We start from the raw sequence: 14,033 nt of genomic DNA, 5'->3' as shown, positions 1-14,033 counted from the left end.
CCCCCCCCCCCCCCCCCGTTACCAGTCTTTATGCTAAGCTAACCAGCTACATATCTACCGTACAGACGTGAGAGTGGCATCTATCTTTCTCATTTAACTCTTGGCCAGAAAGAAAGTGTGTTTTCCCAAAATGTCAAACTATTCCTTTCAGTTGGACTTTGAGATTATACTTTGATGCTGAGCTCGTCACAACTGTGATCTCCCTCGCAGGAGCTCAACTTGTGCCGTTTGTTTTTCCCCCCATCGCTGAGAATCCCTTTTGAATGGGACTACGATTGGTTCTTTGGACCCGTCATGTGACCAGGCGTCAACCGGTTCCAACTGCATTGAGTTCACTGGAAACGGTCTCATAGCCAACAGAAACCAGGGTTAGGACGTTATTCTCCCCGTCATCCGACTTGCATTGTTCTGCTTGGGTTTCCATCGGAACAGCGGCTCCGGCTTCCTGCCTTATCTTCTTCCTGGCTCGGCCTCGCCCTTTGCCTTTTGAGAGGGCCTTCCCCGGCTCTTTGACCCCTCCAGACACCTTGTGAGGGTTCTCGTTGTCAGCCGAGCGGGTTTTGCGGTGGCGCCTGCGGATGCGCCTGCGGATGCCCCGCATTGGCGGCCCGGAGTCGGCCGGGTCCGACGCCGCTGCCCCAGACAGCACCCGAATCTGCTGCTCAACCACCATAACGATCATGTCCAGCGCAACGTCCAACATTCCCAAACCCAGGCCGTGAGTGACGTTGTCAAACCCGCTGCTGTTGACCGGGTCCTTGAAACATCTTCTCACATCCTCCAGGTGGTTCCTGAGAGAAAACGAGAGTGTTATTACTCGGTTTATCAACGGTTCTTTAGAAAAAACAGGCTTGAAGGCCGTGAAACAACAAGGACGCACAGTACGTACTTAGTTTCAATCATTTTGGACCAGTGTTGAACTGGGTTTGTCTCTGGGATCAGCTGCTTAGCCATGTTGCTGTAGTCGATGTAGTCATGGGCGAAGTCCTTCATGTCGTCACACAAAGCCCTGGTATCGCCTAAACACACACGCACAAGTTAAAACCCAGTTTAGTCTTTGCGCACACTTCTCCATGTTGACAAGTTCAAACATCCTTCCCCACACTAACACACATCTCCGTCACCTTCCGTGAGTTTGGAGAAGGAGGAGGACACAGAGGTAGTTGTGCTTGGTGTGAGGCCGATGACGTTGAGCGACTCCAGAAGGGTTTTCTTGCTGGCCGGGCCTCTGCTGACCCGAGTGTACGCCGCCAAGGAGCGCAGGGACATCTTCTCCGGGGCCTCCAGGCGCCGTTTGATTTCATCGTACGAGATGAGATGTTTCCCTAAAATAAACAAATGTTTTACATAACTTAAACAAACAAAAAAAAGTGAAATGCAAGAACTCAAGATTATTCATTTTCTGTTGAGCTAAATCTTCAAACAGCTGGCCACTTACGAGCCTTAGATCCTTTCATGTTGGGATCCAGGAGCGACGACACCTCTGCAAAGGGCATGTGGGTAACGGACTCTGGATTGGTGCTCGAGTTCGGTAGCGGGTCCTGAATCTGGGACACAACCTCTGTCTGGACTGGGGCAGAAATCTGCATCTGGGTCATCTGAATATGAGGCTGCATGGTGTGCATTTCCATCTGGTTCTGGTCCAGCAGAGCCTGGTCTTGCACTTGAGGGAGGATCAATGTGTTTTCGGACAAACCCTGTAGCCCCATGCCCCCTTGTGCAACGCTACCGGTTTGCTCTGAGGACACCTGGTAGATGCCCATGACTGGTTTTACCACAGTGAAAACCATGTTCCCCTGGGCATCCACACCCACCACCCTAGTAGACGGGTCCATGTCGTCACTGAACTGTCACCTTTCTGTGTGAGGGAGGAGGCTCCACCGGCTGTAATTATCAGATCAGGTTACGTCCGAGGCCCATGTAGGGTTACCGTAAACTGATTCTCCCTGTCAAGGTAAAATCCTACAACATTCAAAGTGTTAGAGCATGTCGCTTTCGCTGTAGAGATAGATGAAGCTTATTATCTCTCAGAGCAACACCACAGCACGTTCCAATCTGAAAAAAAGAAAAATCGTGGTTAGCACCAAAGTTTAAGTTGTTTTTCTACTTTCGGAACTGACCTCCTACACATTTAAATCGTCTGTGGGAGAGCCAAACTCTTCACTTTGGATAGTTAAGGTGGAATCTGTGTTTTACATGTTGTGATTTTACTTTATTGTCACTACACATGCCATGTGGCAGACATGAGCAGGTTCATTACAACTAATCTCTCCAGAGCTGAAGTTTGTTACACATGTCCTACACAACAAAGGAGAGCTCCTCAAAATCGGACATCTGTCCACATTTTTATATTAATTTCAAACAATTAAAAGCAAGCTCTGAGGGGATTTCAGTTAAATGACCTCAGTATTTGATATTTCGTTTTAGATCAGTACATTTTGTAACTGTGGGAAATAAGCAGAATAAAATTGAGTTTTACTTTTAAGTGCATTACGTAAGGCTTCACAACAAAGCACAGAGGTCTGAGTATTCGCACCTGTTAAAGTTAAAACTAACAGAAAGCTGAGCAAGCGAGTTAGGTCAGTTTTAGTGCCAACAATCAGTATCGTCACAGATGTAACGTTAGTTCACAACATTCGTAACCAGAACACAAAGACAAGCTTTTCTCTCTCCACCTGTCATGCATAAACAGAGACATTTTTGACTTGTCACTTTATGACAAAAAAAACCCCGCTGGCTTTTAAAGATAACGTTACAAAGTAACGATGCAAATTGCATCAACAATGCCACAGTTATAACATTCATCATGGCTGCCAGGCACGGCTGCTGCTGGGTTTTGTTTCTGCACAGCAGGCCCGAGATGTTACACATAAAAACACGAGTAAAACTGTATCGAAGAGTGGTGGTTCTGGACGGGACAGACCCGGTTTCACCGCTAACCTTGGGATGCAACTAGTGAAGGCTGGCCCACTCACCGAATTGCCGTCGGGTTTTTCTTCCCTAAAACGACACTGATCCTAGAACGGTCCGCGTAGACGCCAGCGACATTTTTCCTCCTTCTCTGCTGTTGCTTCGGCGGGTTGCAAATCAGCTCTACGTGCACTACCGCCCGAGAGCCGGAATCTCGCCGCTCATTGGTCCATCGACATGTCAATCACGCGGAAGGTGATTCCTCATTGGATAAGAATGCTGACAGTGGAACAGAGGAGGCGTTATTTCCGATTCAGTCTCATCCAGACAGAAAGCATTGTTAAAATGTCAAAGTATATAAATGCAAGAAAATTATTATTTTTTTGAGAGTGATATGCTTACTAGCTTTAGGCTGAGAGATGATTTAAACAAATGGTGCACCAGTGCACAAGGAGCAGTCAGTTTTACTGGGTTATCGGAATTTAAACCCTCTCATATCTGGAACAAAATTGCATCTGTGATGAATTCCCCTGCCAGATAATGACTAAGCATTACTTGAAGCATTGTCATGTCAGTGAGTTTTGAAATATGCCAACTAAATAGTGAATTGGAGCTTTCAATGCGTATCTAAGGAAGGTTTATGGTCACAGAGCAGTTTCTCATCTCTGAAATAATGGTTTTGCTGCCAAAATAAGTGTGTCGTTAAAACAAATCGCCTTTCAACCATACTGTGTGATAGCATACAGACCCAGGAGACAGAATAATACCCCGGCCATTTCCCAAATACACCCAATCATATTTATCTTGATTTGTGTTGTCGGCATAATGCCAACACAATAGTCCAAGTGTGTATTCTAATTAAAGTAAACAGAAGAGCTTATAAAGAAACATGCTGTTTATGATACAATATGATGTGGGGAAAATAAATGCAAACTCCAATATTACAAAATGAGTATGATCCTAAAACGGATGCAGCAATGTGTCATGTTATATTACAGCCAGTGAGTTGTGTGTTTGCACCGGGAAAGAAAGAAGAAACTTTTTCACTTATCTCATTTGAATTTATTTTGGTACAAATGAAAAAAGTACAAAATGAAGCATAGAAAGTAGCAATTATGAAAACAATGTTGATAACAACAACATAAAAGAAAAGGCAACAGTTAAATAATTCATTAAAAATACAGCAAACTAATCTGGAAAAACAACTCGGGGTACTCTGCAGCTACACAAACAGACATGACATTAAACAGTCACGTTTGGGTAAGAAAAGGCATCGACCCGGGCATGTGAGAATACAACATTGAATTTGAATCCAGAAGTGCACAACAATCAAGATGACCCAAGTTTCACTCAAATATTAGTGTGTCATTAAATTGAAACAACCTCACTACAAGAAAAAACGATGCTGAAACAATTTGACAGTAGGCCATTTCTCATTAAACAATTTTTACATTGCCGTTAGTGAGAGGATACTCAGCTGTTTTTCATGCTTTGTCTAATAAAGCGGGTAATTTCCCAGTTCTCATATACATCATTACGATGAGGGTGAGTCCTCATAAACATCCCCATTAGCTTAATGCTTCATAACGAGCACTGAACATTACCAAAGCGTATATACTCGTAACGCACAAACATTAGTACAGTGTAGCACAGTGAGCTTGACACCATCCTGGACTTCAGGATAACACACAATTCAGCACGACAGCAAGCTAAAGTGGAAACACTCGACAGAACAGAACACGCACTGTAGGCTGGTGGGTCTCTGAGTGTCCACAACGAAGCACAGAGGAGACCTGTGTGGAGGTGTCCAGCTACCGTCTGGGTCGTCTCCATCATACTGCGTCATGATCCTGCTTCATGTCCGCCACTGAGGGGTTAACTGTTGGGCTGGGTTACCTATGGTTGCTCTTGGGTTCCCCTCTCCAGGCTCAGCTGGTTTTTGGGTGTTACTGCTGGTGTTGAGGATAAATCCGGGTGATGGCTCAGTGTCTGCGTGTGCGCTGGCCCCCGGTGCCTGTGGTGCTGATGTAGAGGAGTGGCTGGGGCTGACGCAGCTGGGGCCCTCGCTTCAGGTTGTTCATGTGGGCTGCGGAGGACTCTGCATTTGAGCCTGTGGGAAGACCGGGGGAACGTAACAAAACAAAGCTCGGTAAAAAGGTCGCTGCAGAGGAACGTGTCTTAGTCTGCAGGGACAGCGGCTCACCTGTTTGCTGGATGTTGTGGGGTGCCCTGATTTTGGCGAGAGGAGGGACCCCTCTGTACTGAGGGCGGAGCATGGGAGCCTGCGGCTGAACGTTGTTGTAGAGATGGTGGTCTGATATGCTGTCCAGAGGACGGAACCTCTGAGCTGTGGTTGTCTTGGTTTGAGGCAGCTGCAAGCGAGAAGAGGAAGAAAATATTTCTCTTGTACCAACAATCTAACATGGTGAAATGTTGTTACTGTGGGCTTTTGTTAGATGGCTCAATGTAGGGACGAGTGATTGCCTTATTTTTCTCTATGCTGGGCCTCCATAATAATAAAATAAAAAGACTAAAAATAGGAATGTGACAAGCCGATGCGGTATAATAAGCCCGACTGCCATTTGCTTCGTCTTTCTTCCCCTTTGTGGCCAAAAAACACTTCCTGCTTTGTGTGAGCTGCATTAATATGTAATGTAAATGCATCAGTGTCTCCTGAGGATGTACTCAGAAATGTTTCAATACATGCGAAATATGGAAAACACCCACTGCCTGACCAGTGACCTCGAAAGAGCGAGAGCGCCTCTTCTTGCGGCGAGCCTCAAAGTCCGCGTCGCGGGGCGTTTGGTTCTTGGCGGCGACCTGACGGTTACGTGGGCGTGTCCAGGTTACTTGCAGGCCGGGCCCCTCCCCCGTGCTGCTGGACATGTTATCGTCCGAGGTGGCGTGTCTGAGCTCAGGGCTGGGCTGCCTGCCGCGGCGCATTGGCAAACCTCTTGGGGGGGCTTCACTCAAAGAGAGGCTGCTCTTCTGCTTCTTGGGGTCCAGAGGAGAGGGGGGAGGGGGCAACCGCAAGGCATCCACCTCCAGGGCTTTGGAGCGCCGACGGGCTGCTTTCACCACAATGTTCTGCACCCCCTTTAGGATCTGCTGCCGTTCTGCGGAGACAAGAGGACATGTTTGTTTTTTTTACTTTCTTTACCCATTTTACCAGCCAGTCTTTACCAGAAAGACAGAATTACTCACCACGCTTTTATGGCCACAGCTAACCATTCGATAGTGCTGAAAGACTTTTGAAAGAATCTAATTGTCCCTTCTCTAACCTGTACTGCATGCATACTGAACAGCTTACCACTTTGTAAGAGGGGGATATCAGCCCCAGCCTCGCTGCTCTCGGGCGATGAGTCCAGGTGGCTGCTGACGCTGTGGCTGAGATGGCTGTAGCTCAGAGAGCTCTCAGGAGCCAGCGGCTGTAGCTGCAGACATGAGAAGCAGAGTGCTCACATTATGTTCAGACATTCACTGCAGTCCTTTGCTTTCAGTAGAAGGTCAGATTGAGTGCCATCTAAATTAATTCTGTGTCTCTCAAAAATTACATTTTTACTTTGAATAGGGCATTTGAATTCCAGCACTCTTCTTACTTCATCTCGTCTGAGCAACACTCCTGAGACATTTGCGTAGAGAGAAAATTAGACGGAGGTAATGTTATTTAAACTTTTATCTTTTGTGGAGGCATGTGAGTTGAAAATTAAACAGATTTACGAGAGTGAAATATCCGAGTGAGTTTAATTCAAACAGAAACCCACATTGCTTGAAGTGAAAAGTGACACCTGACTAGACTGTATTAATTCACAGCATGAGGCACCTTTCAGGGACGGCTATTGAAGTGGAATAAATCGGGTCAAATACTGCTCATTAAAATTGTCCTCACCTCTCGGTTGCCCTTCCCGTTTATGTGGATGGGAGGCGGGGTCACTACAGCAGAGTTTTTTATCTGCCTGGCATGAGGACTGCTCTTAAAAACTCTGTTATTGTCGCTGAAAGAGAGAGAACTGAGGTATAAACTTGGTCATGGGAATATGGAGGTTTTGTGATGCTTGGTAAATTAAATGGCGTTGTTGTATAGATTATAAATGGGAAACATATGAAGATGTCCTCTTACTGCTCTGGCTCAGGCAGAATGGGGGGCAAAGTGTGCCTACGGATTTTGGCGTGGCCTCGTCTGTTATCGGAGCACATGTTGCGTACACTCTCCTGGTCTGAGTCCATGTCCTGCATGTTGTCACGACCCTGACCGGGCAGGGTGATCTTGGGTAGAGAGCCCTCCTGGAAATGATGATGAAATGTTAGTATCAATATTCATCAAGGCCAATTTAATATTTTCGTATAATCTAGTTTCTACATTTTATTTGTCAGGCAGGGGGCTACCTTGATGGTGTGTCTGGTGGTCACCTTATCCAGGGCCATCGCTCGGTCCAGTTTCCTCTCGTCCAGCTCCCTCATGTACATCTCGTACAGCTCCTGGAGGTGTGGAGGTACCAACAGACTGTGGTCTGGAACACAAGCGCACAGATACAATTCAGAAAACCAGTAATTCACGGTGCCTAAAACAAAAACCAGACTATTCATTATCGGTTCATCTGCAGATTATTTTGATCTATAAATCATTGCAACTTCATCAAGCGTCTTGTTTGGTCCGACCAATCGTTCAAAGTATTTAATTTATTACAACCTGAGAAATTTATTACAACCTGAGAAATTTATTACAACCTGAGAAATTTATTACAACCTGAGAAAATCCTCTCATCTGAGAAACAGGAACCATCAAAAGTTCATTTTTCAACAAGATTATCAAAATAGGTGCAGGTTCTTTAATATTCACTCCAGCTCGGTTTCAGAATGCTCAAAGTCATCCTCAATCAGAAAAGGTTAAGACATCAAAGAAATTTCAGAAGGGCCATCAGAGTTTCTAACTGACAGTATCGGCTAAAATGAGGTCTGCATTAAGTCAAGGAAGGACCAGAATGCCCTGAGTGTGCATTTTCCAGGTCTCCACATATTAAATAAAGGCCTTTCAACAAATTTCGGAGTGAATGCTGCTAGTCTCACCAACAATGAACTGTCTCTGCTGCTGTATGATCTCGTCACACAGGTGTCTGTGCTGCTCGAAGCGCTGCACCACAAAGTTTTTGTGCCGGATGACGTTGTCCTTGAGCAGCGCGTTGGACTGCATCTCCGTGTTCTCGATCTCCAGCTCGTGGACCTTGCAGAGGAGGCACAGGACCTCGCGCTGCTCCTCGGAGCTCACCCGCCGAGGCAGCAGCTCCTCCAAGCGCCGGGCGCGATCCCGAAGCTCCAGAAATCTGCGCTCGAGCAGCGACTTGAGGATCAGAACAACGGTTTAAGATGTGCGCACCGTCTTGTTTTGTATTTATCAGAAAATGCCATGTTCATGTAATATCCAAGCTTCAGACTATTCACTAGAGGCAATTGGTTAGTACTTGAACCATTTCCTCTTAGTTTTAAAAAGTAGATCAAGAATCCTACCTTCTGTTTGTGGATCTTTTTCTGTTCCGCCATGAGTGTAACCAGGTTTTCTCGGGCCATCGCCACCTGCTGGGTCTCTGCGCTGTCCGGAGGAGACTCCGGGGAGTCAGAGTCCTTCTCGCTCTCGTCCTTATTGACACTTTCCTTCCTCCTTTCAGCCCGCCACTTCCTCCTGCGCCTATTCCGCTCCTGCTCCCAGCTGATAGAAGAAGCACAGAGAGTAAGATACACAAATATTTGTACCGTAAATACTGGTTGAGGTACACATACTGCAAGTGAATTTTCAATCTTTTTGTCAACAACCCGTATTATTGAACGTATGTTTGCTATCAGATAGGGTAAGAGAGAGAGAAAGATATAAATCCTGAACACTGACTCTGCAATGGTCAACAAGTGTTTGGAGGTGTCGATCTGGACCTCCATGTTGCTGTTTTCCAGCTCCATCAGGTTCCTCCTGATCTCCATCTGTTGGCGGAAAGCATCCAGGAGCTGCTCCCTCAACTGGTCCATTTCTGCCCGACTCTGGTGGCTGGAGTGGGCCTGGACCTCCGCTGAAAAAGATGAGGAAAGATGATGATAAGGAGAGGGGAGTAAGGATATAGTCATTAACGGGCAGTGTATAATACAAATATTGAGAAACGGCTTCATTTGGCAGATATTGTTCATGTGCTGGAGGAGGCAGTGTGGACGAGGCTTTACCCTGGACATGGCGGATGTCAGCCCGGTCCGAGTTAAGCTGGCGGCTCGCCTGATCTGCGATCTTCTTCTTGAGCCGCTGGATCTCGCTGCGCAGGTCTGAGATGATGTTGGTATACTGAGCAATGTGGTACGACACATTTATCAGGTTCTTCTTCACCTGAAGCACCCAATGATGAGAAAGACAAAGAAAAGGAAATATATATTAAAACAAAGTGTAATAATGCCTAGAGAACATATTTTACAGTGAAGCATAATTTCAAGAAATGTAGTAAAATCTTTAAATAGACAGACGAGATGAAACAGGAGCTCTCACCCGTGTTCGAATGCTTTTGGCACGGTCAGCGTACGCCAGTGTGTTACGAGACTCCTCAAAGCCCACAGAGGCGGGGCTAATATGGGCTATCATGACCGTCCGGCTGTTCCCGCCCAACGAGTCCTGTCAATCAAAGTCAAATGATAAATTGATAATGTCTGAATCACAAAATACACTTATATTTTTCCTGGAGTTGGTTCCCCTATAAATCATTAAATTGCTGTACCTTTAGTAGTCGAGTCAACTTGCTGTCTCGATAGTTGACATATTTGCCATTTTTGTCACTCAGGGCGTTGATGCAGTTGCCCAGAGCCAGGAGGGAGCGGTTGATGTGGGCCCCCTCTTTCAACCTCTGACCCCTATTCTGAGTCTAATAAATAGATTGACAGGTGTGAGTGACGAAACCTCTGAGCTTTTCTAAGTACTTTTCGGTTATTTCATGCCTTTTTTTACAGAGTAGACAGAGACAGCTGTTAGTAAATGAGGGGAGATAGAGATGGGGGGGGGGAAACATCGGCGCCTCAAATGTCCAGAAAACTTCGTCATCAACTTGTTACTATAAGCAATGTGAGCCACATGAAAAACTATTTTCTTCTGTTGTTACTATTTCAGTTATTTCACACGAGAGATTTCTGTATTTCTTCTTTTTCTCCGTCCAATCAGGATCGCACAGTCCTGATGAAACAGATTAGCTGAGTTTAAACACCTTAATAAATAATACCCAATTATATATATTGTTTTTACTTTTTGCCTGTTAAGTCATGATTATTTAATGTTGCAGAGCAATACTTAATAACAACATTTGAGGGACTTTAAACCCCTTTGCAACTAGGGGAGCCTAACCTCTGAAGACTCTTGGCTGTTTCTTTCACAGCCATGTTTCCATGTTTCCATTCTTGCCCAGGAGATGGCATCACCTCCTCAACTTTTACTAACCACATGCACTCCTCTTCTTAAAAACAGAGGACATGTTTCCTGTTGCTTCAAGCAACAAACAACTCTCTGTCATGCTCAGTTCCTAATGGAGGCCATATGTGCTATCCATCAACAGTATGGCTGTGAACCTTTAAAACTGTCTCCATGGTTAAGTAATAGCTCTCGCTCACAGACTGTTTGCGTGTTGTTCTCATGGTTTGTAGGTAGGTGGCAGTAATGACATGGCCGACATGACGAGCCATTCATCTGACAAAAGCAGACTCAACTTGAAAAACTGCAGACAACATAAATACTGTTTAACATCCTCACTTGACTGCTTAAGAAGAGAAGGTCAAAGCAATAACAAAACCCAGGAAATGAATCAGTCTTCTCTTCCTGTCTGACAACAACGCCGAGCTCTTCTCCACACAAGCATCGACCGCAGCAGTGCGACGCCAGAGACAATATTCTCCACAGAGCAGCTAAACAGCATGAAACGTGCTGTGCTTTAAAATGCTTTGTTTGGCAATCACGAAAGTCATCTTCATCTTTAATACTCTTCAATACTTCTTCTTTTGTGTCATATGTTTCTTTGTAAAGAGTATATTTTATTTATTTCAGTTGCACTGTTAGCTTCGTTAGCTGCTTGAGAGACATTGTTGCACTATAACACGATCCCATTTGCCAAAACGTCGGTGTATTACTTTAATATACTGCATAGCGGGCCATATCGGCAGATACAAAGAGGCTTTTATTAAAGCCTCCTGAAGGTTTATGGGAACCTCAATCCTGTGGACTGTTTTAAGGATCCGCTGCCAAGGATCCCCAGTGAGCGCACACTCACAAAGCAGACCCTTGTAGTTTTGAGGCTATAAATGTGTAATGTGTCTATACAGGCTTAAAAGAAGCAGTGTATGTAACAGACACATGAACTTGAGTTTGGCAGAAAACTAGTTGACAAAAGTAAATGCACCCACCTAGATACAAAAACACCAAGTAAATTGTCCAGCTGCAAAACCACCAGTTTACTTCTAGCCATTTAGACGCTTCTTGACAGAGCACATGTACACTTCACCTGTGCTGCTCGTTCGGAGCCGGCGAGGTCGATCATGAAGAGGCGAGCAAAGCGGACCTCCTGCAGGAGGTCTCGAGACCGGCTCTGCTGCTTCACGGCTACCTGCAGAACAGCGTGGGAGCGAGAGGACGTCTGGTTGGCGGCTGTCGGCTCCTGGGTGCGCTGCTTGTTGCCCCTCATCAGCAATTCCATGATCTGAAAACACAAGTGCAGAGTCCTTTGTCAGGTGTGCATTTACGCTGAATGTCATCTGAATATTTTTGGATTCGAATAAATGAGTAGTCGCGTCATTCACAGTTAGATCAGCTTGTCTAACCTCTTGTGCATTGATGGTAGACACCTCTGTGATTCCAGCAACCTGAATCACGCCTTTAGAATCTTCTCGCAGGTCCAAGAAGCCCGAGGATGGGTTCAGCAGGTCACGGATCATCTCATTGTAGATCTGAAAAGACACAAAAACACCATACAAGTCAGAGGACTGGTAGAGTTTATATATCTGCTCAAGGTCTTTAATATTCGTTTGAGAAATGAATCAACAGGAGGTTGTTCGTGTCCTCTGAAAAAGCTCCATTCAGCCTTTCAGGCCTCCTAGACAGAACTAGCCTGGTACAAAAACATCAAGTGCTATATTTTCAGCAACTTGTCATTTAGAGACCGCAGCTTGTTGGGTGGCAGGCTGTCATTAGCCGGTGTCAGTGCTCTTCTTTCACGGAAAAATATAATTCATGTGCCTTCACTGGCCCGACACCGATGGTGCAATGAAAGCCCCTAAACATACGTAAAAGCGCAGAGCAAGAAGTGACATCCTGGAAAGTGACCACTGGACAACAAACCGCTCAGGAGGCCGGTGCAATGAGGTTTTTATTTGTCAAGCAGACCCCAGCCACACACTTTGAGAGGAGTAGTATTATTTTTTCCATCTGTACTTTTCATTGCTGGTGAAGTTTGAACAAGACTAAGAGTCAACAGCCACGTAAGCGGCTCTGTAACGCTGTGCTTAGGCACTATGGTGCTTTGAGGAAATGTCAGCATGCTAACATGCTCAAAAAGACAATATTAATATGTTTAGCGGGTATAATGTTCACCATCTTAGTAGCATGTTAACATTTATAATTAGCACTCAACACAAAGTACAGCTGAGGATGATGGGAAAGTCAATCATTTGGTTGTAAACTGAGCACATAGAGTGCTGCATGAATTAGTCTTAAAACTTGGAAACTAGTTAGCATTTTTTTAAACTTCCGGTTCTCGAATTCAATGGTTTTTCGGTTAGACGCTGTGGTTAGCACAAGCGTAACCGATTTTATTCTACTCCATAAAATACACCAGTATATATCCCACTTGTACGAGTCTTAAAAAAGGCTAACAAGTGGCTAAATGAGGTCGAAAAAACGTCATCACGCCGAACACCAGTCCGCCTTTAGCTTGTTGGCAAGAAAGTCATGCAACCACTGTGTAGTTTGTATGTCGCCTAACGTTAGCTTTTTACATCTGCCATTCACGGTTCACAAACCATAAAAGTTTGTGAAGATTATCCTGCTGAACAAAACGTGTGATTATCATGAACAAATGTTTCCCACAAAGCTTGTTTTCTGCAATAATCCAAAAGGAAAAATCTCTTTTGCCATCCAAGACGCTAGTGTACAGCATTTCTAAAAAGGTTTCTCATTTCTTCATTGAGGTTCCTAAATGTGAGAAGAGTTCGAAAGACAGGATGAAGATAAAAGAAAAGGGGGAGGGAGCACTGTGTGCCTGTGAGTGGTAAACAATAACTGAATGTGCCTTTTTTTTTATCCGTACAGAGTATATCTATTTGCATTCACTGTATGTGTTTCTGTATGTGTGTTTGTGCTTCACAGATTGCACGCATGAAAGAGAGAGGGATTTGAAGAAGAAACGGAGCAGATGTGTGCCCATCGCTCAGCCAGGCCGTAAAATGGCGTTTAACGTCTTTGTGGCGAGGCAGCAGTGGCAACAGATTGCTCCCTGGAGACGGCAAACACACACATCACACACAGCTTTGTGTCGGGATTCATCCTGTATACTAGTTATACTGGTCAGAGAACATCCAGACACCATGATTGGCATTTTGACAGGAAAATTTACCTCCACCCACCCAGAGAGCTACTAAAGAGCCGTACTTCAAAAACAGTGTCAATCACCGGACATAATATCAGCTTTTGGCACCAAAAAACACAAAATGTAATTTAAATGTCGGTTGCAAACCCTCCTCCTAATAGGCAAAATTTGTACATGCGAGGTAAGAAGTGCAATCAGAACTTTATTCATAACTAGGAATATCACATAAACAAAGAAAACTTTGTATTACTACGCTAACTTCAAATTGACAAAAGTCAAGAAAAGCGAAAAATTACTTTAAATGGAAACAAAGTCACACCAGTGAGGCTCAGTTACTGCTATCAGAGTCAAATGAACCAACCCCATTGTATCCAGTGCTATTAGGGGCTTTGTCATGAAACACACGGTCTGAGCTCTACCTGCGTCTCAGTAATGAGGTTTGGAACCACAGCCAGCAGGCAGACAGAGAAAGCGCCATCATCAGCCTGCCGTCTTATCTGCATCACGAGTGACAAAGGCAAAGATTATCACCAAGCC

The 14,033-nt window shown here is 45.0% G+C and overlaps 2 protein-coding genes across 4 annotated transcripts in view; both read right to left on the bottom strand.

The window, feature by feature from the left end:
* Positions 1–20: 20 nt before the first annotated feature.
* Positions 21–3,064, bottom strand: LOC116381624 (uncharacterized). 2 transcript variants are annotated; one of them, XM_031843919.1, is made up of 5 exons: positions 2,976–3,064; positions 1,439–2,055; positions 1,125–1,325; positions 890–1,019; positions 21–791 (listed from the first exon to the last, which is right to left on the bottom strand). In XM_031843919.1, exons 2-5 carry the CDS (start codon positions 1,833–1,835, stop codon positions 308–310), a joined length of 1,212 nt encoding a protein of 403 aa, XP_031699779.1. In that variant the 5' UTR covers positions 1,836–2,055; positions 2,976–3,064; the 3' UTR covers positions 21–307. The 2 variants fall into 2 exon arrangements, with proteins under 2 accessions (XP_031699779.1, XP_031699780.1); XM_031843920.1 differs by lacking the exon at positions 2,976–3,064 and having other exon boundaries at positions 1,439–2,963.
* A 1,590-nt stretch (positions 3,065–4,654) lies between these two features.
* kif19 (kinesin family member 19) overlaps positions 4,655–14,033 on the bottom strand; it is a 30,149-nt gene continuing 20,770 nt past the window's right edge. The window contains exons 6-20 of one of the 2 annotated variants that reach the window (XM_031843673.1): positions 11,734–11,859; positions 11,418–11,612; positions 9,654–9,797; positions 9,428–9,550; positions 9,115–9,271; positions 8,792–8,966; positions 8,416–8,614; positions 7,978–8,248; positions 7,297–7,421; positions 7,031–7,194; positions 6,800–6,905; positions 6,221–6,344; positions 5,638–6,026; positions 5,114–5,282; positions 4,655–5,020 (exon numbers count right to left, since the gene is read on the bottom strand). In XM_031843673.1, the coding sequence (XP_031699533.1) occupies positions 4,893–5,020; positions 5,114–5,282; positions 5,638–6,026; positions 6,221–6,344; positions 6,800–6,905; positions 7,031–7,194; positions 7,297–7,421; positions 7,978–8,248; positions 8,416–8,614; positions 8,792–8,966; positions 9,115–9,271; positions 9,428–9,550; positions 9,654–9,797; positions 11,418–11,612; positions 11,734–11,859 (2,595 nt within the window). In that variant the 3' untranslated portion in view covers positions 4,655–4,892. The remainder of the gene's footprint in view (positions 5,021–5,113; positions 5,283–5,637; positions 6,027–6,220; positions 6,345–6,799; positions 6,906–7,030; positions 7,195–7,296; positions 7,422–7,977; positions 8,249–8,415; positions 8,615–8,791; positions 8,967–9,114; positions 9,272–9,427; positions 9,551–9,653; positions 9,798–11,417; positions 11,613–11,733; positions 11,860–14,033) is intronic. The other variant, XM_031843674.1, reaches the window with a different exon arrangement.

Source organism: Anarrhichthys ocellatus, unplaced genomic scaffold (genome assembly GCF_004355925.1).
Source record: "Anarrhichthys ocellatus isolate YVR2014 unplaced genomic scaffold, GSC_Weel_1.0 scaffold4, whole genome shotgun sequence".
In the NCBI taxonomy this organism is placed as follows: Eukaryota; Metazoa; Chordata; class Actinopteri; order Perciformes; family Anarhichadidae; genus Anarrhichthys; species Anarrhichthys ocellatus.
This window is presented reverse-complemented; position numbering and strand designations above follow the sequence as displayed.